Here is a 24,958-nt window from a genome sequence, read left to right on the forward strand (position 1 = left end):
TGGTTTGCATTTTTAGAAAGGAGAATGTTCTGTTGGCTTGTAATAATACCCACAACATTATAATTTATTATGGAGAATTTCATTTGTTGCCTCAAAAAAGTTTTTTTGTTGTTGAATATATAATTTGCTTATGACTCACAACAGCTGATGTGTATTCAGTTTGTTTAAAAATACGCAAAATAGTAAATGTTTTATGACTACATTAGTGAGCCTAATTCTCAAGCATTCTAAAGAGGGAAGAAAAAGGAGCTTCAAAAGTGAAAATCATAAGGGCGAGGAAATGATTCATTGCTGAAATAGAGGATAAACATCAAAACCAGCCCTCCAAACAAGAATTCAGTCTTTAGTCATGGAATATGTCCTAATACCCTTCAGCCTCCTACACATACAAACAACCACTTCCCAACCCCATGTTTCATGGCTGTAGAAACAGGACAGTCAACTGGTTGCTCCCATGAATTTCTTGGAAATGGCTGAGGGATTCCTTTTCTGTATAAGATATAAATCTATTCAGGCAGGAAGAGTAAAGAAGCTTTCTTTTCCTCATTTTTCATGCTTACCTTATGGAGCATTCTTGGTTGTAATTCTTCAGTTCAACTGCTGACTTTGCCACTGAATTACGTGGGTAAGTCTTTCTAGGGCCTATTTACCTTGGCTTACTAGATCAGCTGCCATGACCAAATATAATCACAGGGAATGTGATTAAATCTGAAAATTGTACTTATAAAATTATTCTTTGCATGTTTTCACATGGTAAAGATGTGAACAAATGTTTGTTAGACCGTGTATTTCAAGTGCCCAGATACTAATGAAAACATTTGAAATATTAAAGCTACAAATTCCAGATGTTTAGAGACCTCTAGATATGTCACTGAAATAGTCCGTTTTTGTCCAGATGTTTGGTATTACAATAGTTTCTTCAAAGGGCAGGTATTTATGGTGTTATATAAATATGGGTTATAGCATTGGGTAGTTCAGCATTCTCTCAGTCTCCTTGCCTCTGGCCACCTTAGGAAATTGTGTGGCAGTTGCAGACACATATTTCATTTGCGTTCTGCTGTGATATATTGTGAACCCTAAAAAGACAGGTATTTTGAACTTTTATATAGAAGGATATAATGTGAATGACTAAATAAATTAAATAAAAAGGTAAAATGAATGTTTACCAAGTGGCAACAGTGATTCTCACAGTATTATTAAATACAAAAATATTATTACTAGATTCTGAAATACATCATTTGAATAAATTAATCACAGCAAAAATCTCTTTGCTGCTTTATTCAGTAAAAGGAATCAAGATGGGAATAAATGCTTTCCTGTTTATTTAAATAGTATTTTGATCATCCAGACAATATGAATACTAAGTACTTTGTTGACTAAGGAATAAAAAGTGAGAATTCTTCCTAATAAGTAAATGTTCTGAAACGTAAGGTATATAACTGACCACTTTAATTATTCACTACTATAATACAGCAGGCTATTATATATTTGTTACTTTTTAACATGAATATTTTTTGAAAAATACCTGCATGCCTAGATATTAAGAGTCTATAAGGTTTGGTTCATATGGTTTGATTTCATGAATAATATTATTTTTTCATAATTCAGATTCTTGGGATAAAGAATTTATTTTATTATTTTTTTAAGTTTATTTATTTATTTTTGAGAGAGAGTGACAGAGAGAGCATGTATGAGCAAAGAAGGGGCAGAGATAGGGAGAGAGAGAGAGTTTCACTGCAGAGCCTGACACGGGGCTCAGTCTCATCATCATGAGACCATGACATGAGCCGAAATGAAGAGTCAGACACTTAACCAACTGTGCCACCCAGGTGGCCTGATAATTTATTTTTATCAGAGTTGTTAATCATGCTACATAACATGACAATACACGCTTTATATGGAATCTTGCCATAGATCTGAGCTTAAAAATGGGAATATTTGAAAAGCAAAAAAAAAAAAAAAAAAAAAAACTTCATTTATCTAGTACTTTTCAGAAAAATGGTAGACCAGAATATAATATTGGCTTAGGACCCCCAAAATAATAAAAGCTCGCAGAATTTGTATATCGTGCTCCAAGATGAACAGATTTAATTGTATGCAAAATGTTTGTTGATCCAATATCCTAGAACCTATAGTATTACTCTATGTTACTGGGACAAAAATTTCAGATACCAATAACATCAAAAGCACGAGATTCTCAGAGGAAAGAATTTGCTATAATAATTGTGTGGCAGCATAAACTGAGAGACACATTGAGCCAAGGGTAGAGTTCTATACCATATCATGGAATATTAGGGGAATCTCTTAATAGTGAATTAGCAATGATACCAATCAGAACAACAGTTTACATATATTCCTTATTTTATTTTATTTTATTTTATTTTATTTTATTTCATTTCATTTCATTTTGTTTTGAGTGAGAGTGTCCTAAGTAAGCTGCACAGTCAGCATGGAGCCTGACACGGACCTTGAGATCCCACTACCTTGGGATCATGACCTGAGTCAAAATCAAGAGTCTGATGCTCAACTGACTGAGCCACCCTGGCACCCCAATTTAAGGATATTCTATAAAGTATGAAGCTAATCCTTATACCAAAGGTTTCGTATATAGCCAGTAAACTGTTACTTACCATGCCTCTTTTCTTGACTCTGAATACCTAGGGACTTTATCTTATTTATTTGTACATTCCTCACTCTAACCCCACCCAGTTTTTATCTAAAACATTAGCTGTTGCTAACATTCAGTACTATCAAGTATATGAATGAATAGATAAATGGAGCTTGAAAGTCACCAAGGAAATGGGAGATTAGCTCTACTTTGTCTAGTTTATAAATGCAGATTATTATATGAAACACACGTGTAAGCTTTAATTAAAATAAATAGTATATTTGTCTCTAAAAATGAAATGTCAGGGGGTACCTGGGTTGCCCAGTCGGTTAAGCGTCTCACTCTTGATTTCAGCTCAGGTCATGATCTCACCACAGTTCATGAGTTTGAGCCCCATGTGGGGCTCTGGACTGACAGTGTGTAGCCTACTTGGGATTCTCTGTCTCTCTTTCTCTCTGCCTCTCTCCCATGCTCATGTTTTTTTCTTCAAAATAAGTAAATGAACACTTAAAAAAATGTAATGAAGTGTCAAGCATTTGAATGATTATGCTTTAGCTAACTTACAAAAAAAACAAAACAAAAGCTATTTTTTTTTCAATTCAACCAATGAAGCTGGATTATAAAGTGATACTAAATTAAACTATTGTTTACTTATTTTTGAAACTGTGGTTTTTAAAATTTTTTTCCACATTTATTTTATTTTTGGAGAGGCAGAGAGAGAGAGAGAGAGAGAGAGAGAGAGCACAAGTGGGGAGGGGCAGAGAGAGAAGGAGACACAGAATCCAAAACAGGCTCCAGGCCCTGAGCTGTCAGCACAGAACCTGATGCGGGGCTCAAACCCACAAACCGTGAGATCATGACCTGAGCCAAAGTTGGAGGCTTAACCAACTGAGCCACCCAGGTGCCCAAAACTGTGGTATTAATATTCTAATGGAAATATCGATTTATAATCTAGGATTGCTTTTATAGATTTGCTCTTAATACTGTGATGCTAGTAGAAAAACATATGCTTTTCCCCAAAATCTTTCTCTCATTTCATTTCACCTCAATATTTTATAGTATATTACAAAATAAATCTGGACACACTGACTTTTGATATTTTGCATTCTTCCTTTCTATTTTTATAGGATGTACCTATATTTGTTGCTGGTTTTTGTCTTGTTATTAATTTCATGTAGTTTTGGTATCAAATATGTTATCTGACCTCTAGAGAAAATAGTAAATAATTACTGTATAATTATCAAATGCTTTCACACACACACACACACACACACATATATATATATATATATATATATATATATATATATATATATACATGTATGTGTCTTTATGTATGGATATATAGCTACCATTGAATACTATGAAAGTCTTTTATCAGTCTGTTTAAAAAAAAAGAAATGGCAAAATTTCACATGGTAACATAGAAAAGAACACAAAATAGCCTATACGGTCTCTAAAATCAGTACCATATTCTTACATTTTTCTCATTTAGAATTGCACATAACAGGTTTTATACTGTTATTATAGAATTACTGTACCCCTTCTCACAGAAAAGGAAATAAGTGTAGATCTTAAAAGAAACGTATTCCTCCCATTTTCTGCCGAGATTATTTTGACTGAATGTTTCAGCTCTTGGTGACAATGATGATGATGTGTTTCTTCCATCTGGAATTGTCCATGGAGAAAATGTCCCTATGGAGAATCTTGAAAGGCTCATTATTCCAATATTACAAATATGAAAATTGGGGCAGAGAGAAGTATAATTTTCTCAAATTCACACAGAAACTCAGAAGTGAAGCCAGGAGTAGAACCCAACTCATGTGGAAAAGATCTAATGCAACATGCAATGTCAAGCTTGCAAAGGTAATTAAATTGAGTAGTATAATTACCTAAATTATAGTACAGGAAATAGTGTCATATTTACAAACCTAATTATATCGAGTAGGAGAATTACATGAATGATAGTAATCATATGGATGGAGTTCACATACTTTATAAGCTTTACTTTTGTATTCTAACTACTTAAAAAGTAGGGGTTTGAAATATAACAGGAACAACAACAACAAAAGTCCAATCTGAAGCCAAACTACCCCCAGATTTAAATTCTGGCACCACATTTTCCCCTCTGTGTAATCTTAAACAAGTTACTTAACCTCGGCATCTCAACTTCCTCACCTATAAAATAGGAATAATGTTAAAGATATCTGGAAAAATTGTGACTATTAGAAATATTACATAAACCATACCTATAGTAGAGTTGTCTAGCCTTAAATAGGTATATAATAAAAGGTAACCGCTCATCGTTTTGATATTAAGTAATAACACCTGAACATCCATCAGCTAGTTTTTGTTGTTGTTTTTAAAGTTTACTCATTTTTTTTTTTTTTTTTTTTTTTTTAGTGATCTCTATACCCAATATGGGACTCGAACTCACAACCCCAAGATCAGAGTTGCATGCTCTACCAACTGAGCTAGCCAAGTGCCCCCATCAGCTAGTTTTTAGTCCTTCTTTCATTTTTCTGAGTTCTTAATCAATCTTTTTCAACATTTTCTTATTTTTTTTTAATTCCCTAACGGATTAAAGTAAGAATGAGCAATGTATGATATAAAATTTCAGTTATGGCCTCATAGGCCAATGAAAATGCAGTTGAGAAATGTCTTAGGTAATTTTTTTTTTTTTTTTGGTGGAAACATCTGAGGAAATTGTACCAATTTTTATGGAGTATTGTAATTTGAAGTCCACTAAAATAAATACACTTTTTTTGGAAATTTAATATATTACTCTTCACCTTCTTTTTAGCACTGTGCATTTACAGAAATTAATATTGTTCCTAAAATTAAAGTGGAGACTGGGGTGCCTGGGTGGCTCAGTCATTAAGCATCTGATTTCAGCTTAAGTAGTGAATTCACAGTTTGTGGGTTTGAGCCCCGCATCAGGCTCTGTGCTGACAGCTCAGAGCCTAGAGCCTGCTTTGGATTCTGTGTCTCCCTCGCTCTCTGCCCCTCCCCCACTTGCAGTCTATCTCTGTCTCTCTCAAAAAGAAATAAACATTAAAAAAAATTTTTAAATGAAAATGGATAATATTGAAAACATTCATGAAGTAGACTAAAACAACTATCTCTCCCAGATATAAAGACTTATTATGAAATTTAATAATTAAGGCTATAGCATACATGGAAACTTGGTTTATAACATAGTTAAAATAGCGATCACTGGAGAAAAAGGGTGGACTATTTAATTAATGGTTTTGCGGCAATTTGTTACCCATACAGAATAAAGTAAAATTTGATCTTTGCACTGTATACTAAAATCAATACTTCATGGATTAAACACTTCAATGTAAAATGCAAACCTTAAATGTCATAGAAGACGACTTAGAAAAATATCTTAATGGCTTCAGCAGAAAGAGGGTTCTTAATGAAGACATAAAAATGATAGCAATGATAAATTTGAGTATTTATTTCTTTTTTTAATTTTCTTTTTTATTTTTTTTAATTTACATCCAAATTAGTTAGCATATAGTGAAACAATGATTTCAGGAGTAGATTCCTTAGTGCCCCTTACCCATTTAGCTCATCCCCCCCCCACAACCCCTCCAGTAACCCTCAGTTTGTTCTCCATATTTATGAGTCTCTTCTGTTTTGTCCCCCTCCCTGTTTTTATATTATTTTTGTTTCCCTTCCCTTATGTTCACCTGTTTTCTCTCTTAAAGTCCTCATATGAGTGAAGTCATATGATATTTTTCTTTCTCTGACTGACTAATTCCACTTAGCATAATACCCTCCAGTTCCATCTACTAAATTTGAGTATTTTAAACGTTAGGGTTTCTGAGCATCAAAAGACACTCTAAGGAAATGAAAAAGACTATAAATTGAGAGAAAATAGTAGCAGCCATATAAGCACAAAGCATTAAATTAGCATTCAAAATATATTTTAAAAGTCTATAAAGAATAAAACTAATTTAAGAAGACTTCAATGTCAACGGCATATAGAGGGATTTCACAAAAGAAGATTTAAGCATCATTTTAAATATACTTTACTCGTTAGTAATCAGCAAATGCAAAATAGGAAGATGGTAAGATAACATTTATAGTCATTATATTGGATAAAAATTGATAACTCCAAATGTTGATATAGATGTGGATCAATAACAACTTTTACACTCTGGACTCTATGTGTATATGTGGCAGCAGTGGATAAATTGATGCAATTTTGAAAACAGTTTTTCTGTATTATCATGTTAAGTTGAATGATCATATACCCTGTGACCCATTGATACAAACCCTGGATATATACTCAGAGAAGTTTGATCATATGTTTCTCAGAACACAAATGCAAAAATGTTTATAGTATCATCATTTATAAAAGTGGGGGGGGGGGGAGAATTCAAGTGCCCATGGACAGAAGAGTGGATAAACTGGTATATTCATACAGTGGAATAGTATACAATCATAAAGAATGACTGACTGCAGTCTCTTGAATCAACATGGATAGATCAAGAAGCATGTAGTTAGAAACATTCCATTTGGATAAACCTAAAAGACAAGCAAAATTACACAGTACTTTTTCAGGTCACATATTGTGAAAAATACTTTGTGTTGTTTGGTTGTTTTATTTGAAGGATTGGAGATGATAAGCATAAAATTTAGGCTTTGAATGGAGTAGACAGATCAATGAAATGTAAAAGGGACAGTTTACAAGAATGCATAATGATGAGAAATGCAGTGTGAAAGGAACATAAAGTTCCTCTAAAACAAGAAGATAAAATGTGCCAATATTATTCTGGTTCTGAAAATAAATGGTCATTTAATGTATATTTAATTTTTTGTTTTATGATATATATGTACATATACCATATATATATATATATATATATATATATATCTTTAATGTATCAGGCAAATTCAATTAAATTTTAGAAGGAAAACTTATGTCTACAAAGCTGATGTGAAATATACACGTGTATTTAGTTGTATGTATATATATATATATATATATAGAGAGAGAGAGAGAGAGAGAGAGAGAGAGAGTTCAAAATATGATATACAGTTTATAAGATGAACTCACACCGGTGGTACGGTCACATACAGCTTTGTGAATGCAGTAGCAGGCTGCAGTGGCCCAGAATGGTCCTTTAAGATGTAGCTTCACCAGTAGCTCTCTGAGTATGTTTCAGATTGGTTCAGGAATTGACAGCTGGATGTCAAATCAAAGGACTTGGGAAGAAAAAACGTTTGACCAAGAAAACTATTAAAATATTGGCTGAGATTCATAGAAACTCTTTATAAAGCCAAGTACCCTTGAGCAACCCAAAATGACAGCATTCTTTCCCATCTATTTTTTAATACTGTATGTCATAAAATACAAAATAGAGTACTTTGTGTGCATCTTCTGGAAGTTTAAATCACTATCATCAGTATGGGATCTGGTTAAATTCAGTGCTGGTTTATTTTCATATTCAGTCCTTCACAGTGTCCTTGTCTATTTTTTCATTGACGACAGAAAAGGAGGGGAAAAAGCCATTTCATTTTCTTTCTTGTTTTTCTTTCTTCTGTTTGTTCCTTTTCTTTGTTAAGGTGAAAGTCTGGTTCCAGAACAGGCGCATGAAATGGAAGAGAGTAAAAGGAGGGCAGCAAGGAGCTGCAGCTCGAGAAAAGGAACTGGTGAATGTCAAAAAGGGAACACTTCTCCCTTCCGAGCTCTCGGGGATTGGTGCAGCCACCCTCCAGCAAACAGGGGACTCTCTAGCAAATGAAGACAGCCACGACAGTGACCACAGCTCAGAGCATGCACACTTATGATACACAGAGAGGATCAGCTCCATTCTCAGGAAAGAAATGTCGTGATGGCAAGCCTTACTCAAACATCGTTTACACAGAGAGATGACTATGACAGTGATTTTTAATTATTATTAAATTCAGGCATCTCCAGTCTGTTTTCATGATTTATAGAGGGTTTATACTAAGTGCCACTTATTAAAGATGCTTCCACAGTGAAGATGGAGGTGAACTTGCTTTGACTGTTCCAGATGTGTTGGTCGTGTGTGTGACAGTAAGTAGGTATGTTTGCTTTTGCTTGCACTGAAAATTAAATTGCTATCAAGAGCAAACTATGAGACCTTTTAATTCAAGATGCCTCCAGAGTGAAGATGCAGAAGACGAACTTGCTTTGAACATTCCAGATGTACAAGGTCATGTGTATGACAGTGGGCAGGTATTTGCTTTTGCTTGCACTGACACTTAAATTGCTATCGAGAACAAACCATGAAACATTTTATCCTGAATAGCCACAGTGCCTGAAATCATTCTTAAGTGGATAAAAAATGTATTTTAACTCTGTATATATTACCCTTAAGTCATTTTCCTGTCTTCACTAAGTTTAGCAATGCATTCATATTAGCTGATGAAAATAGGCACTTACGATGACAACCAGAACCAGCTTCCTGTCTGTTTATGCATTTTGTCATCCCAGAAACAATCAGCACGTGCTTACTTGTGTTCAAGTAGAGAAAAATACATTAGAGTCTGATAGGACATATTCTTGTACCACAGACAAAACAAATCTTATGTTGCATTTTCTATCAACTGCTGCTAATACATTATTATAAAACTTACCTAGCTCCTCAATTCTTCCTATCTTATAGCTTGACAAAAAAAACTAGGATCATAGGCAAATCAGTTAACTTGCAGAAAGAGCTTTGTATGACAGACTTTGTCTGATTTTATTTCTTGAAAATGCTAGCTGTTGTATGATTTAATTAAGAAGAAAAATATTTCCCTTGATTGGTGATGGTATTGGACAAGTTGCAAAGCAAAATTGACTCCTCAAGTTGGTAGAAGATAAAATTCTGAATGTCTTCAAATTAGATTCAGTAAAAACATTATTTTTTCATATATGATGTATTCATGCAGAACAACAATCTTTGTATTTTGTAAAAAAAAAAAAAAGTTTAATAAATGACCCTTTGTAAATAATTTTGGTCTCCCTACTGTGATTTTCTAAATTGTTACAGGTTTTGATGTAAACACTTAAGAAAGTTCCAAATTCATCTGCATTGTATATATCCAGATGATCATAATAAATGAATCATCTACAGTTTCCTTTTGGCTTCTGAAATTGTTTATTATGAAAAAAAAAAAACAATCAATCCTGGAGTAATCAAAAAGCATATAAGAACACGTATATATTAAGTCACTTTTCTGATTTGAAGAATATGCGAAATGGATTTCGTGTGTATTTTATGAAATTGAAGATAAAGGAAGGAGAAAAGGTAGTATTATTCACTGTTATGAGGTAAAGGGAACAGTCATACATTTTGAAACTTACATATAATAGATATGAATCCAATGATTGTTTCTACGTCAAAATATCCAGAGTTTTGATATGAAAATCAGCTAAATATGCTAATCCAAATTCTTATGGACATTACCAATGTAAGAATATTTAGGATTATATTAATGTATTTTGTTTCATGCATGATTACACATACATTGGATACCTAAGTTTTACTGATTACTTTATAATACTGTTTTTTTATTTGTTCTATATTGTAACATAAAATATTTGGAAATCTCCAGTAACTCCCTCTCCCCACTAATTAATTGAAAATAGAAATAGAGAAACGTCATCAGTAAAAATTTCCAAAACTTTATTTAATTTTATTTTCTTTAGAATGATGAGACTGACAAAATAGATTTGATTAACCTCAATTTACTTAGTCTAGCATGGTATGTATAAAGTACTGAAGAAATTTAAAAACTTAGACTGTTGGCATCAAATTTTTCCCTTTGTGTAATAAATGTAATCACCGCAGTTAGCAGTATTTCTGAATTGACTTTGGGGGGAAAAGACCATTCAGATTGACACCTTCCAGGCATGAAGCAAACACTCTTCTGTCAATCACTTGAGTCAATACAAAGTGTGTTTGTACTGATGACATCTACTTGGGTGGACTGACTTTCTTATTTTAAGATTTAAATTCAAAACGTCTTGACAAATTGGAGAAGTGGGAAGATATAAATCGAATTGAGTTCAATAGGGACAAAGTGGAGATTAATTCATTTTGGCAGAAAAATAATTTCCAGAAATAAGAGGAAAAGACTGCTTAGGAGTAGCTAAAGAGAGAACTAAGTGTTGTGGCCAAATAGAAAGATATAAGAATTATACTTTCGTGTGACAAATGAAGTAGGAAAAAGTGACTCTGAATATCTATGGCAGTTAAAATGTGAGGCATTTGTATTGTGGACTCTTGGAGAGTTGAAAGCTATTCTAAAATGTGTGAAATTTGACTCCAGAGACCATGAAGAATCACCAGGCAGGACAGACCACTGGCTGACCGAAAGGAGGCATCATTTTATTCATAATAATTTAAATGATCACCAAATAAGATGCTGGAACATGTTAGCACAATGACAACATATGGACAAATAAGCAAGCAGTCTAGATTAATTTTAATTAAAACTTGCTATCTTTTCGGAGTATTTTTGTATGCTTCTATCTTAAAAGTTGTACATAGGTTTGCTGGATAATACCTCAACATCATTCTAGAATTAAAATCTTCTGAGGAAATTTAAGATATTCTTATGTATTATCAAGTTTAAATACCCCAGAAATAGCAAAATCTGAAAGAACTCTACTTGTTTTTATTCTACACTGGGATCCTGGCTTGCCAGGGTATGTTTTCCCATAATGCCCATTACATGTAATTCTGTCTCAGAACTTGTAGCTCTGTGGAAATTTATAATAGCATGAAAATACCTTTCTCTGAAAATAGTATAGAATCATGGTTAGAGCAATTTTTCCAGCAGGATTCAGAGAGATGAACACTACAAAATTTTTCCAAAAGCTGATCCACAAATTTTTAACTCATTATTGAATGACCCCAATTACCCTTTACTTCCCATATTTATCTAGGGTTGTCAGTCTATATTTTCCTTTTCAGAGACCTAAGACCTGAGTTTCCTTTCCTTTTTTTTTTTTTTTTTTAAGAACTAAATGCTCTTAAAATAACCCCAACCACAGTTTTAATACACTCTTGAGTGATTACATAAAATAAATGTTGTAATTACTTGTAAAATTCAATAAAGGCTCTTCTTAGGATAATATGATGAGATTAAAGGGCAGATACAAAAATTAAGTTATAAAAATAAAAATTTTATGTTTTTTTAAATTTTTAAATTTTTTAAAATTTACATCCAAGTTAGCATATAGTGCAACAATGATTTCAGGAATATATTCCAGTTATTCATCCCCTATGTATGATACCCAGTACTCATCCCAACAAGTGTCTACTTTAATGCCTCTTACCCATTTAACCCATCCCCCTCACAGAACCCCTCTAGCAACCCTCTGTTTGCTCTCATATTTAAGAGTCTCTTCTGTTTTGTCCGCCTCCATGTTTTTCTATTATTTTTGCTTCCCTTTTCTTATGTTCATCTGTATTGTATCTTAAAGTCCTCATGTGAGTGAAGTCATATGTTATTTGTCTTTCTGTGACTAATTTCACTTAGCATAATACCCTCCAGTTCCATCCACATAGTTGCAAATGGCAAGATTTCATTCTTTTTGATTGCCGAGTAATACTCCATTGTATATATTTACCTCTTCTTTATCCATTCATCCGTTGATGGACACTGAGCTCTTTTCATACTTTGACTATTGTCAATAGCACTACTATAAACATTGGGGTACATGTGTCCCTTCGAAACAGCACACCTGTATCCCTTGGATAAATACCTATACTGAAGTTGCTGGATCATAGGGTAGTTCTATTTTTAATTTTTTGAGGAACCTCCATACTGTTTTCCAGAGTGGCTACACTAGTTTGCATGCCCACCAGCAGTGCACAAGAGATCCTCTTTCTCCTCATCCTCGTGAACATCTGTTGTTGCCTGAGTTGTTAATGTTAGCCATTCTGATAGGTGTGAGGTGGTATCTCATTGTGGTTTGATTTGTATTTCCCTGATGATGAGTGATGTTGAGCATTTTCTCATGTGTCTGTTAGCCATTTGGATGTATGGTTTGGAGAAGTGTCTATTCATGTCTTTTGCCCATTTCTTCACTGGGTTATTTGCTTTTGGGGTGTTGAGTTTGATAAGTTCTTTCTAGGTTTTCAATACTAAACCTTTATCTGATAGGTCTTTGGAAATATCTTTTCCCATTCCATTGGTTGACTTTTAGTTTAGCTGATTATTTCCTTGGTTGTGCAGAAGAGTTTTATTTTGATGAGGTCCCAATAGTTAATTTTTGCTTTGGGTTCCCTTGCCTCTGGAGACTTGTTGAGTAAGAAGTTGCTACAGCCGAAGTCAAAGAGGTTTTTGCCTGCTTTCTCCTCTAGGATTTTCATGCCTTCCTATCTTACATTTAGGTCTTATATCCATTTTGAGTTTATTTTTGTGTGTGGTGTAAGAAAGTGGTCCGGGTTCATTCTTCTGCATGTTGCTGTCCAGTTTTCCCAGCACCACTTGCTGAAGAGATTGTCTTTATTCCATTTGGATAGTCTTTCCTGATTTGTCAAAGATTAGTTGGCCATATGTTTGTGGGTCCATTTCTGGGTTCTCCATTCTGTTCTATTGATCTGAGTGTCTGTTTTTGTGCCAGTACCATACTGTCTTGATGATTACAGCTTAGTAATTCATCTTGAAATCCACGATTGTGATGCCTCCAGCATTGGTTTTCTTTTTCAGGATTCCTTTGGCTATTTGGGGTATTTTCTGATTCCATACAAATTTTAGGATTGTTTGTTGTAGCTCTGTAAAGAATTCTGGTGTTATTTTGATAGGGAATGGGTTAAATATGTAGATTTATTTGGGTAGTGTTGACATTTTTTTTTTCAACGTTTATTTTTTTTATTTTTTGGGACAGAGAGAGACAGAGCATGAACGGGGGAGGGACAGAGAGAGAGGGAGACACAGAATCGGAAACAGGCTCCAGGCTCTGAGCCATCAGCCCAGAGCCTGACGCGGGGCTCGAACTCACGGACCGTGAGATCGTGACCTGGCTGAAGTCGGACGCTTAACCGACTGCGCCACCCAGGCGCCCCAAGTGTTGACATTTTAAAAATATTTTTTTCTTCCAATCCAGGAGCATGGAATATTTTTTCCATTTTTTAATGTCTTTTTCCATTTCTTTCATAACCTTTCTATAATTTTCAGTGTATAGATTTTTCTCCTCTGTGGTTAGGTGTATTCCTAGGTTATTTTATGGTTTTTGGTGCAATCGTAAATGGGATCGATTCCTTGATTTCTCTTTCTGTTGCTTCATTATTGGTGTATAGGAATGAAACCGATCTCTGTGTATTGATTTTATATACTGCGACTTTGCTGAATTCATGAATCAGTTCTAGCAGCTCTTTGGTGGAATCTTTTGGGTTTTCTATATAAAGTATCATGTCATCTGCGAAGAGTGAAAGTTTGACTTCCTTCCGGCTCATTTGGATGCTTTTTATTCCTTTGTGTTGTCTGATTGATGAGGCTAAGACTTCCAAAACTATTGAATAAGTGGCGAGAGTGTACATCACTGTCATGTTTCTGACCTCAGGGGAAAGCTCTCAGTTTTTCACCATTGAGGATGATATTAGTGGTGGGTCTTTATATATGGCTTTTATGATCTTGAGGTATTATCCTTCTATCCCTACTGTCTTGAGGGTGTTTATAAAGAAAGGATGCTGTATTTTTTTCAAATGCTTTCTCTGCATCTATTGAGAGGATCATGTGTTTTTTGTTCTTTCTTTTATTGATGTAATGTATCACATTGATTGTTTTTGTGGATATTGAACCAGCCCTGCATCCCAGGTATAAATTCCACTTGGTCGTGGTAAATAACTCTTTTTAGTGTTACCGGATCCGGTTGGCTAGTATCTTGTTGAGGATTTTTGCATCCACGTTCATCAGGGAAATCAGTCTGTAGTTCTCCTTTTTAGTTGGGTCTTTGGTTTTGGAATTGAGGTAATTCTGGCTTCATAGAATGGTTTGGAAGTTTTCCTTTCATTTCTACTTTTAAAAACAGCTTCAAAAGAATACGTGTTAACTCTTCTTTAAATGTTTGGTAGAATTCCCTTGGAAAGACATCTGGCTCTGGACTCTTGATTTTTGGGAGATTATTGATTACTAATTATATTTATTTACCAATTATGGGTCTGTTCAAATTTTCTATTTCTTCTTGTTTTGGTTTTAGTAGTTTATGTGTTTCTAGGAGTTTGTCCATTTCTTCCAGATTGCCCATTTCATTGGTGTATAATTGCTCATAATATTATTCTCTTATTACTGTGTATTTCTGCTGTGTTGGTTGTGATCGCTCCTCTTTCATTCTTGATTTTATTTACTTGGATCCTTCCCTTTTTCTTTTTGATCAAACTGGCTAGGGGTTTATCAATTTTGTTAATTCTTTCAAAGAACCAGCTCCTGGTTTTATTTATCTGTTGTACTGTTGTTTGTTTGTTTGTTTGTTTTGATTCAATTTCATTGATCTCTAATCTTTATTATTTCCTGTCCTCGGCTAGTTTTGGGTTTTATTTGCTTTACTTTCTAAAGCTCTTTAAGGTGTAAGGTTAGGGTGTGTATCTGAGACCTTTCTTCCTTCTTTAAGAAGGCCTGGATTGCTATATACTTCTCTCTTATGACTGCCTTTGCTGCATCCCAGAGCAGCAATGTGGTATTATCATTTTCATTGGCTTCCATGTACTTTTTAACTTCCTCTTTAACTTCTTGATTAGCCCATTCATTATTTAGTAGGATGTTCTTTAGTCTCCAAATATTTGTTATGTATCCATTTTTTTTCTTGTGGTTGATTTTGAGTTTCATAGCATTGTGGTCTGAAAATATGCACCATATGATCTCATTTTTTTTTGTACTTGTTGGGGGCTGATTTGTATCCTAGTATGTGATCTATTCTGGAGAACGTTCCATGTGCACTATAGAAGAATGTGTATCCTGCTGCTTTAGGATGAAATGTTCTGAATATATCTGTTAAGTCCATCCGGTTCAGTGTGTCATTCAAAGCCATTGTTTCCTTGTTGATTTTATGTTTAGATGATATTTCTGTTGCTGTAAGTGGGATGTTGAAATCCCCTACTGTTATGCTAATATTATCAATGAGTTTCTTTATGTTTATGATTAACTGACTTATATATTTGGGTGTTCTACATTTGGAGCATAAATGTTCACAATTGTTAGATTGTTTTGGTGAATAGACCCCTTAATTATGATATAATGCCCTTCTTCATTTCTTGCTACAGTCTTTATTTTAAAATCTAGATTATCCGATATAAGTATGGCTACTCTGGCTTTCTTTTGGCATCCATTAGCATAATAGATGAATCTTCATCCCCTTATTTACAACCTGAAGGTGTCTTTAGGTCTCAAATGGGTCTGTTGTAAAGAGCATATAGATGGATTTTGTTTTCTTACCCATCTGTTACCCTATGTCTTGATTGGAGCATTTAGTCTATTGACATTTAGATTGAGCGTTTCCAGTGAATGCTGAAGGGTATGAACTCATTGGCATTATATTGCCTATAGAGTTTCTGGTGGTATTCTCTGGTCCTTTCTAGTCTTTGTAGCTTTTAGTCTTTCTGGTTTTGTTTGTTTGTTTGTTTTTGTTTTTGTTTCTGTTTTTGTTTTCTCCCTTCAGAGAGTCCCCCTTAAAATTTCTTTCAGGGCTCATTTAGTGGTCATGAACTCCTTTAGTTTTTGTTTGTATGGGAAACTTTATCTCTCCTTTTATTTTGAATGACAGCCTTGCTGGATACAGAATTCTTGGCTGCATATTTTTCTGATTCAGCACATTGACTATATCCTGCTGCTCCTTTCTGGCCTGCCAAATTTCTGTGGATAGGTTTGCTGTGAACCTGATCTGTCTTCTCTTGTAGGTTAGGGACTTTTTTCTCTTGCTGCTTTCATGATTCTTTCCTTGCCTGAGTATTTTGTGAATATGACTATTATATGCCTTGTTGATGGTCAGTTTTTGATGAATCTGATGGGAGTCCTCTGTGCTTCCTGGATTTTGATGTCTGTGTCTTTCCCCGGTTTGGAAAGTTTCCCACCATGATTTGCTCACAAAATCCTTCTATCCCTCTTTCTCTCTCTTCATCTTCTGGGACCCATATGTTGATTATTCCTTTGTAATGATTCACTGAGTTCTCTAATTCTTATGTCATGCTCTTTTGACTTAGTCTACCTCTTTTAATTCTGCTTTCTTATTCTTCATAAGTTTGTCCTCTATATCACTGTTTTGCTGTTCTGCTTCATCCTTCTTTACTGCCATGGCATATATTTGAGATTGCAGCTCAGTTATAGCATTTTAATTTCATCCTGACAAGGTTTTACTTCTTTTATCTCTGCAGAAAGGGATTCTATGCTATTTTCAACTCAAGCTAGTATTCTTAATATCATGATTCTAAATTCTGGTTCAGACATCTTGCTTCTATCTGTGTTGATTAAGTCCCTGGCTGTCACTTCTTCCTGTTCTTTCCTTTTGGGGTTAATTCCTTCATTTCATCATTTTGAAGGAAGAAAAGGAACTAATAAAGTAAAAAAATAAATAAAATAAAAATTTAAAACAACACAAAAAAATAAAATAAATGATGCTAGAACCTTGGTGTGTTTTGGTCTGGTTGTTGAAAGGAGCTTGACAGAATAGAGAAAAAAAGGAAAGAAAAGAAAAGGGAAAAAAGGACAAAAAAAGGGAAACGTTTAAAAATTTGAAAAAAATGATTATGATAAGATAGAATAAAATGAAATGATGAAAGTAAAATAGAATTTTAAAATTAACAAAATAGTAAAAAATATAGTTAAAAATGAATAAAAATCTTTTTTTATAAAAACGGAAAATAAAAATAATTTTTTTCTCTTTCTGTATTCAATAATAAGAAAAGAAAGAAAATTGAATAGATGGAGCAGCAAACAGTGAAATATGATTGAATTTATATCTAATTTCCCTTAGAAGTCAAACTATGAAGCACTTTATAGTCCATAAATTAATCAGGCAGAGAGACTTGTGTTCCTCAAGAGCAGGGCCCAGTTGGGCGGGGCTTAGTGTAATGTCTCTGTTCTCCACTAGATGGCGCTGCTTAGCTTACTGGGGTGGATCGTGGCGCGTGTAGGCGTGTGCGTGTACGCGTGGGATGGGTGAAAATGGCGTCACTCAGTCTCTAGTATCAGAAGTTTGTGCTTTCACCCCCAACCAGCAATCAAGCACCCCTCCTTTGTCTCCGGCTTCCATCCACTCTCCGCTTCTACACTGTCAGTGACCAAGCCGTCAGGCTGCCCGGCAGCATCTCCTCCTGAGTTTTATCTCAGATGGGGCTGTGTTTCCCAATCCCTCACTTTTGAGGGACTGTGGCTTTGACCCACTCAGACCCTCTGGGGGAGGGTCTCCCCAAGAAAAGGCCAGGTGCCCGCCTGCCCGCAGGTACATTTGTGAGACTGTGCTGCTGCGGATGCCCAGAGACTGCGCGCTGGTGTCAGCTTGCCCCAGAAAAAGTTTGCACAATCTTGTAGCAGCAGTTTTTCGGGGATTCTGGTAAATCGCAACACTTCTGGCACCAGGCTTCACCCTTAACATCCTTGTTCCAGCGCCAGCGAATGTAGCCATTCTCCGGGGTCCACTGGGACCTTTGCTGTGAGGAGGCCACATAGCCTCCCAGCAGGGTATCCACCTCTCCCCATGTGGCCCAAGGACACCTCGGACCGCGCTCTCTGCTGAGGATTCGTCCTTCCCACCAGAGCACCACCAGGTATAGAGCTGTGAAGTTTCAGACTCTGTGCTCCCCTGCTTATAGTATCTTAACGGAATTTAAACCCTCTCCTTTCTCCCTTTTTTGTCCATTCCCTTGTAGCTGTTTCCACTCCTCTTTCTCTCCAGCTGCTTTCGGTGGGGGGTGCTTTTCTCATACTCTTCCCTGCCCCCCCCCCCCCACCCCCGCTTCCCCATCTCTGTCCTCTCTCCTCAGGTAAAAATAAAATTGCTTCCTGCCCCACACAGCTTCTCTCTCCTCCAGTTCATTTCTCTGCGCCGTGTACCTGCCAAGTTCTGTGGTTCATGTTGTGCAGATTGTTGTGTTAATCCTCAGATCAGTTTTCTAGGTGTGCAAAATGGTTTGGTATTGATCTGGCTGCATTTCAGGGAGGAGAACAGCATTTCCATGCTGTTCAGCCATCTTGGCCCCTCCCTTTATGTTTTTAATGCTACTGGTTTCCTAACCTTTAAAAAATTACTAGCATAATTGTAATGACAAATGCTAATTTTCTTCTTAGGGAAGTTTAGAGGAAACTATGTAACTAAAATAAAATCAGTAACAAGACAGTAGAGTATCAAGTTAGTGATTAGAAATATTTACTGTAATATGTTTTCACCTTGATTTCTAAATATACTTAGGCTGGTGATTTTTAAGAATATGTCATTTATTCCATAACCTATTTTCTAATAAAATGTCATTAAGATAAATCAGTTAAATATTGGAGTGAGTGATATTTAGATTACAATGCAGTGTTTAAACTATCAAACACAAATACTCAATTGGTATAGTTCTTTGAACCATTTGGGTGATACTGTAATTATATTTTCTTGGAACCTCCTTTTGTTTTCAGCAAAATGCAATCTATTTATAAAAGTTTATGACTATTTAGAACTTAACATTTAGTTTGATATTCTAAACTTTTCGAATCTTAAGCACATTAGGAATCTGCAACATTGATCTGCAAAAAACTAAGAAAGGGTTTTAAGAGTGCGCTTTTTTGTTATGTTTTATATTCCCTACCTAAAGTTGAGCAGAATATTGAAGAACAGTCCTTCTCCATGGGTACTTCGTTTCTGCTTTCAGTTCTTGCAAAATAATGCTAGAGGTAGTAGACAAAGGAATAAAACAGCTCCAGAAAAAAATATTGCTACAGCAAACCCTGAAAACCTATAAAAAATGTGTTTTGGGACTTAAACATGGCTTTTCTTTAAGTGATTCTCTATTATCATATATTTTTTACAATATTCTTGACATTTAAAATGGTTAAATATTTTAAGGGTACATTTCAGAGGTAAAGGTGTTTTCTTTTGTATCTCATTTTTCTCCTTAATAGCTAGGTTTTATTCAAATCCAGCTTGAAACCAAAGTCAAGAAAACAATAAAGAAAAAAATTGTTTTTTAAAGCTTATTTATAAGTTTTGAGGGACAGAGAGACACGTATGCACGTGCTTGAGCAGGGGAGGGCCAGAGAACTAATCCTAAGCAGGTTCCAGGTTTAGCACAGAGCCCCACATAGGGCCCCATATCACTACCATGAGATCATGACCTGAGCCAAAATCAAGAATCAGACACTAAACTGACTGAGACACCCAGACCCCCCACCAGCCACCCAAAATTTTTCATTGCGTCATATTGTATTGAACCAACTCAGTAAATCCCCATTTAATGTTTGCTTTTATTAAGGATGGTTTCCAGAAAAAAATTCCAAAACCCAGTGTATTTGCAAATAGAAATTATTATCACATCCACTTCATATAAGGTGTGATACAGTGATTTGAGTATATAGTAATATCAAGCTTGGGCTGTACTGTATATTTCTGCCATTTATGAACAAAATTAACTACTATAAAAATGTTTTTGATTCAAATGAAAAAGAAATCACATGGTTTAGGAATAATTTGGTTATCCTAAAGTTATTTAAACATATATTGTGTTTCTTCATATGTGTAAGTGATATTGATAGTTGAAAACATTAAATATTATTTTATTTTTTGTATTTACTACAAATGTTATTTTTTTAATTTATTACAAATGTTAATTTTGAAAATCTATCACTACTTGTCCAGTTTTTTTGCTGCAACGTCACACTTACATTATACATTTAAAATCAAACTACTAATCCCTGTAGATTATTTGCATGGCTTTCTCTTTTTTTTTTTTTTTTTAATTTATTTTTGAGAGACAGAGAGAGACAGACAGACCATGAGCAGCAGAGGGGCAGAGCGAGAATGAGGCATAGAGTTCAAGCAGGCTCCAGACTCTGAGCCGTCAGCACAGAGCAAGATGCGGGGCTTGAACTCGCAAGCCAAGAGATCATGACTGAGCTGAAGTTGGATGCTTAACCTGACTGAGCTACCCAGGTGTCCCCATAAAAGCATTTTAAAAATGAGTCTGGTAAAGCTGCTCTTGGAGAATCTTTAAGAGAGGAAGCACTTGACAAGGACTGGCTGACATTTATGAGCCACACTTTCTGTATTTTCAACTATCATTTTATTTCTGCCAGCAGATTTTCAAGGTACTGTGGCAAAACCAGTAATGATTCTAATCATTTACACTCCATATTTGGATATTTATTTTGATCACCAATTACTGTTTTATTGCTGTTTCCTTGAAATTATATATATTTTAGAAGTTTGTTAGAGTATTACATGGAATTTTATTAGATTATATAGAAACTTTCCAGTAAGTAATTCTTTTAGAAATTTGAGTACACCTATCATTTTCTCTGTCATTCTTGCTAATCAATAATCCAATTATAAAATATATTTTTAAAGTGACTTTTAAAGAAGTTCAAATAATTTTGATTAACATGTTCAAAGTTAAAGAAAGTTCATCTGCAATTAAAAAAATAATAATTTCATGAACAAAGCCATATGAAACAGTGACTCTTTGTCAAACAGCATTTGACATTCTAGGTGGTTCCCTAGGCAGGGGCACAGAAGAATTGGTCTTGTATTGAAGCTACTTAAACCATGTAGGGAAACCTGACTCATGAAAACAGCTGTCCTTGTTTCCATTCTTCTGCTGTAATTCATTAATTAATTGATTAATCTGCTGGAATTGATTAATTAATTGATTAATTCTCCACACTGCAGCCAAAGTCATTCTTTTAAAATGCAAATCAGATTAATAAGTGGTTCATGGTGACTTTGCAAATGTAAAATTTCAACTGAAAGCTGTAGTCCATAATGAAACACTAGTAGACATTTTAAAAAAGTAAATCAGATCATGTCCCTCCTTTACACAAAACACTCCAGGGGCTGAGAATAAACACTAAAACCTTTACCTGGGCCTCGAGGTAGTCAGATCTGACCACAAATTGGTGACTCACTTGTCTGCCAGCACTTCCTCTGCATGGCCTCAGCTCCAATCAGTCTTACTTCCTGCCTACCCTTGTCTACCCTGAGTATTCTTTCATTTCAGTCTTGCATTCCCTAGTTCCTTGCCTGGAATACTTTTCCATCACATATATCTTGAACTTATTCCCTCATCCCTTTTAAGTCTCTACTTCCTCCTAGACAATCCTTGATCTTCTTAAATAAAATGGCACCACTTGTCACATTCTACCCATTTAAGTCATATTGTTTTTCCTGTTAGTTTTAGGTAAATATCTGTTTAGTTCCTCCCATTATTGATTTCAGCCTTCATGAGAGCAAGAACTTCGCTGTGTTCATTGCCATGTCTCTAGCATCTTAAACAGTCCCTAGAAGCTCCACCACCAGCCTATATCTTGGATTTTTATGAATTAGAAAAGGTCACTTCTGGGGCGCCTGGGTGGCGCAGTCGGTTAAGTGTCCGACTTCAGCCAGGTCACGATCTCGCGGTCCGTGAGTTCGAGCCCCGCGTCGGGCTCTGGGCTGACAGCTCAGAGCCTGGAGCCTGTTTCCGATTCTGTGTCTCCCTCTCTCTCTGCCCCTCCCCCGTTCATGCTCTGTCTCTCTCTGTCCCAAAAATAAATAAAAAACGTTGAAAAAAAAAAATTAAAAAAAAAAAAAAAAAAAAAGAAAAGGTCACTTCTGCCTCAAATTATTAGAATGCCAACACCTGGTGATGATAATGATCATTGTAAAACGACATAGTAATTATGATGTGAATGTCATCCCCTGGAGTTGTGCAATGCATGATTTGCACAATTATAAACACCGATTCTGCTCTTGACATGTTGTAATCAATAAATATTTGTTGAATTAATGCATGAATGAAATGACATGATCTTTTCAAAGAAATAAATCTGTAAATCTAAATTAGGTGTAAAATGTAGCTCTGGAACATTTTTTTAATGGCCATTATATGGGTGTCACAAGATAAAAAAAATTTGGTTACAGCCTTTGAAATTGCACTAAAAACATATCAAGTCGGATGAGACTAAATAGAAAAGTTAAGGAGAATAGGCTTTAACAGATGTTCACTTATGGTTTGAGAGAAAAGGGAAATTTTTCCTTTTGCTCAGATGTCAGTCTTGAAATTCTCACAATTTTTGCAGACAGTTTGGCTGGTTTCCAAACATTCATCGTCGCTTGTCTGGTATGAGGAATGCCATCTGTGCAGTATGGAAGTCCTTTTTCAAGAGTGGATTGCTAATTATGCTCTGGGCAGGTGCTGTTAAAGTAAAATCAGGTGTCAAGCTTACCATGGTCTAAAATGACTACATTTTGTTGAAAAAAAAAAGGCATAATTATGTAAAATGGAATTTAAGCATGGCAGGTAAGCGTTCCATTTTTGGGGTGTTGCAAAGTTCAGATTGCACAGAAAACTTTAAGATTTTCAAACTACTTCTATCAACAATGGAATAAAGCTTTACCTTAAGTCAGGGACATAGGCTACATCAAAGTTCTTATCTTCCCAATTGTATTTTCTTTTCTGAAACGTCCATGAAGGAAGAACAGTGAGATGAAAAATGTAACCACCAATTCCAAAGTACATAAATTAATTTTTGCAAAATTATGTTTAACTACTACTAAATGGAACCCGTTCTATTATCAGAGTAAATAGACCTCACTGGAGTTGTTTAGCTCCCTCCAGAGTCAAACGACCAATTTATTTCCTTTATATCTTTATATATATCAATTCAAAGGAAGTATTGCAGGCCCTCATAGTTTTACCACTGATTTTTGATAACACTCATTTGATATGGTGCTAACTCATATAAAACAAGATAGAAAAACTTCTCAATTTTTAAAGAGTATAGACATGTCTACTACAGTAAAAAGTCTTCATTATCATTATAAGAATCTAGATTTGTTGTTGCTTATTGTGTGTGACCTACTGCTATTTGCAATATAATCAATACATTATATTGTTTAAGCCTTACAGCAGCTCTTTTAGAGTCCAGTATTGCCCTAGGCTACAGGTGAGATAATTGTGTGCAGTAAATGTAAGTGTCTTGTCTAAACCCACATGCCACTAACTGACAGAACCAGGGCTCATAAGCAAGTCTTTTGCACCCTAAAGCCTGTGTTTTAACTATTTCAAAAACAGCCTCTTCCCAAAACAAGTATATTAGGTAGAAGGATTTCCTTTATTAGCACATCTAATCTCAAAAGAAATGCAATTAGCATAGTAAAATATCATAATTTACATACTGCTTGGTCTCAGTTAGTACTTCAGCCACAATAGTCAAGGCAAACGGAGCCACAAACAGGAAGTTTAAAACCTTCTTCTTCATCATGAATTTCATGGACCTGTTAAAGCCAAGGAACTAAATGCAAGAAGCTTATTCTTATACATTATTCAGTTGCTCAGTTAACTTGTTTCTCATCCCACAGTGGATTAGAATTATCAAATCAGACGTGCCAAGCACAGGGCTATGCACAGAACTGGAGGCTTAAATATCAAAGGACAATATGAAAAAATAATAAAAAGTAATTTGGAGCTGTTAAAAGATACACTGAGGCATATTAAGAATTATAGGGATTTGTTTGAGCAAGAAGTGATTCAAATGGGGCATTGCCCAACTGGAAGTAGTTAGGAGCACTCCACTGAAGGAGCTAGGGGGAGACATTTTTATAGAGAAAAGAAGGAAACAAAGGAAGGAAATTATTGAGTAGTTACAGATTAAAGCCTAGTTGGCTCTTTGTGAATGGATGGACTTAGCATTTTGATTTTGCAAACCCGGAGGCATTTATAGGCCTAGGTTTTTGTGTGCTTACTTATGCAGGCCACCATAGCATTAGAGCCCCATCAGTTTAATGCCCTCTAGATGTTTAATTAATTTAACATAGCTAATTGCCTTTGCATTAAAAAATCTGTATTATAGTATGATTTGGTTAAGAAGTGTTAAAAACAAGACTTAGGCCCCAAATGAAGTCACTTATGCTAAGCCCTCTGTCACCAAACTGAGACTTAATTACAGTTTCAGTTCTCTCAGAAATGAAATCTAAAACCAGTCAAGAAGGAATCGCCAGATGGGCCTAAGTTAGGTCATCTGCCTGATAGATCCCTGCCATCCCCTGAAGGAAAGTAATGTTGCAATAACCAACCTACTTTTCGTCCCCCTATCACTTTCTTGTTCCGGCTCCCTTCTGTCTATGAAAGTCTTTCTTTTTATATGGCTCCTCAGAGTTCTTTTCTATCTGCTTGATTGAATGTTGCCAAATTTGAGTTGAATTTG

The 24,958-nt window shown here is 35.2% G+C and overlaps 2 protein-coding genes across 6 annotated transcripts in view; both read left to right on the plus strand.

The window, feature by feature from the left end:
• The window catches only part of MEOX2 (mesenchyme homeobox 2), a 65,711-nt gene extending 56,001 nt beyond the window's left edge, over positions 1-9,710 (plus strand). Inside the window, exon 3 of the mRNA XM_058724928.1 lies at positions 8,189-9,710. Coding sequence (XP_058580911.1) covers positions 8,189-8,413 — 225 coding nt within the window. The 3' untranslated portion in view covers positions 8,414-9,710. The remainder of the gene's footprint in view (positions 1-8,188) is intronic.
• An 8,035-nt stretch (positions 9,711-17,745) lies between these two features.
• The window catches only part of AGMO (alkylglycerol monooxygenase), a 377,151-nt gene continuing 369,938 nt past the window's right edge, over positions 17,746-24,958 (plus strand). For 3 of the 5 annotated variants that reach the window (XM_058724922.1, XM_058724924.1, XM_058724925.1), the window contains exon 1: positions 17,748-18,345. The gene's annotated coding sequence lies outside the window, so the exon portion shown is untranslated. Of the gene's footprint in view, positions 18,346-24,958 lie in introns of all 5 variants that reach the window. The other 2 variants (XM_058724927.1, XM_058724926.1) reach the window with 1 other exon arrangement.

The sequence above is a fragment of the Neofelis nebulosa genome, chromosome 4 (genome assembly GCF_028018385.1).
Source record: "Neofelis nebulosa isolate mNeoNeb1 chromosome 4, mNeoNeb1.pri, whole genome shotgun sequence".
Taxonomy (NCBI): domain Eukaryota; kingdom Metazoa; phylum Chordata; class Mammalia; order Carnivora; family Felidae; genus Neofelis; species Neofelis nebulosa.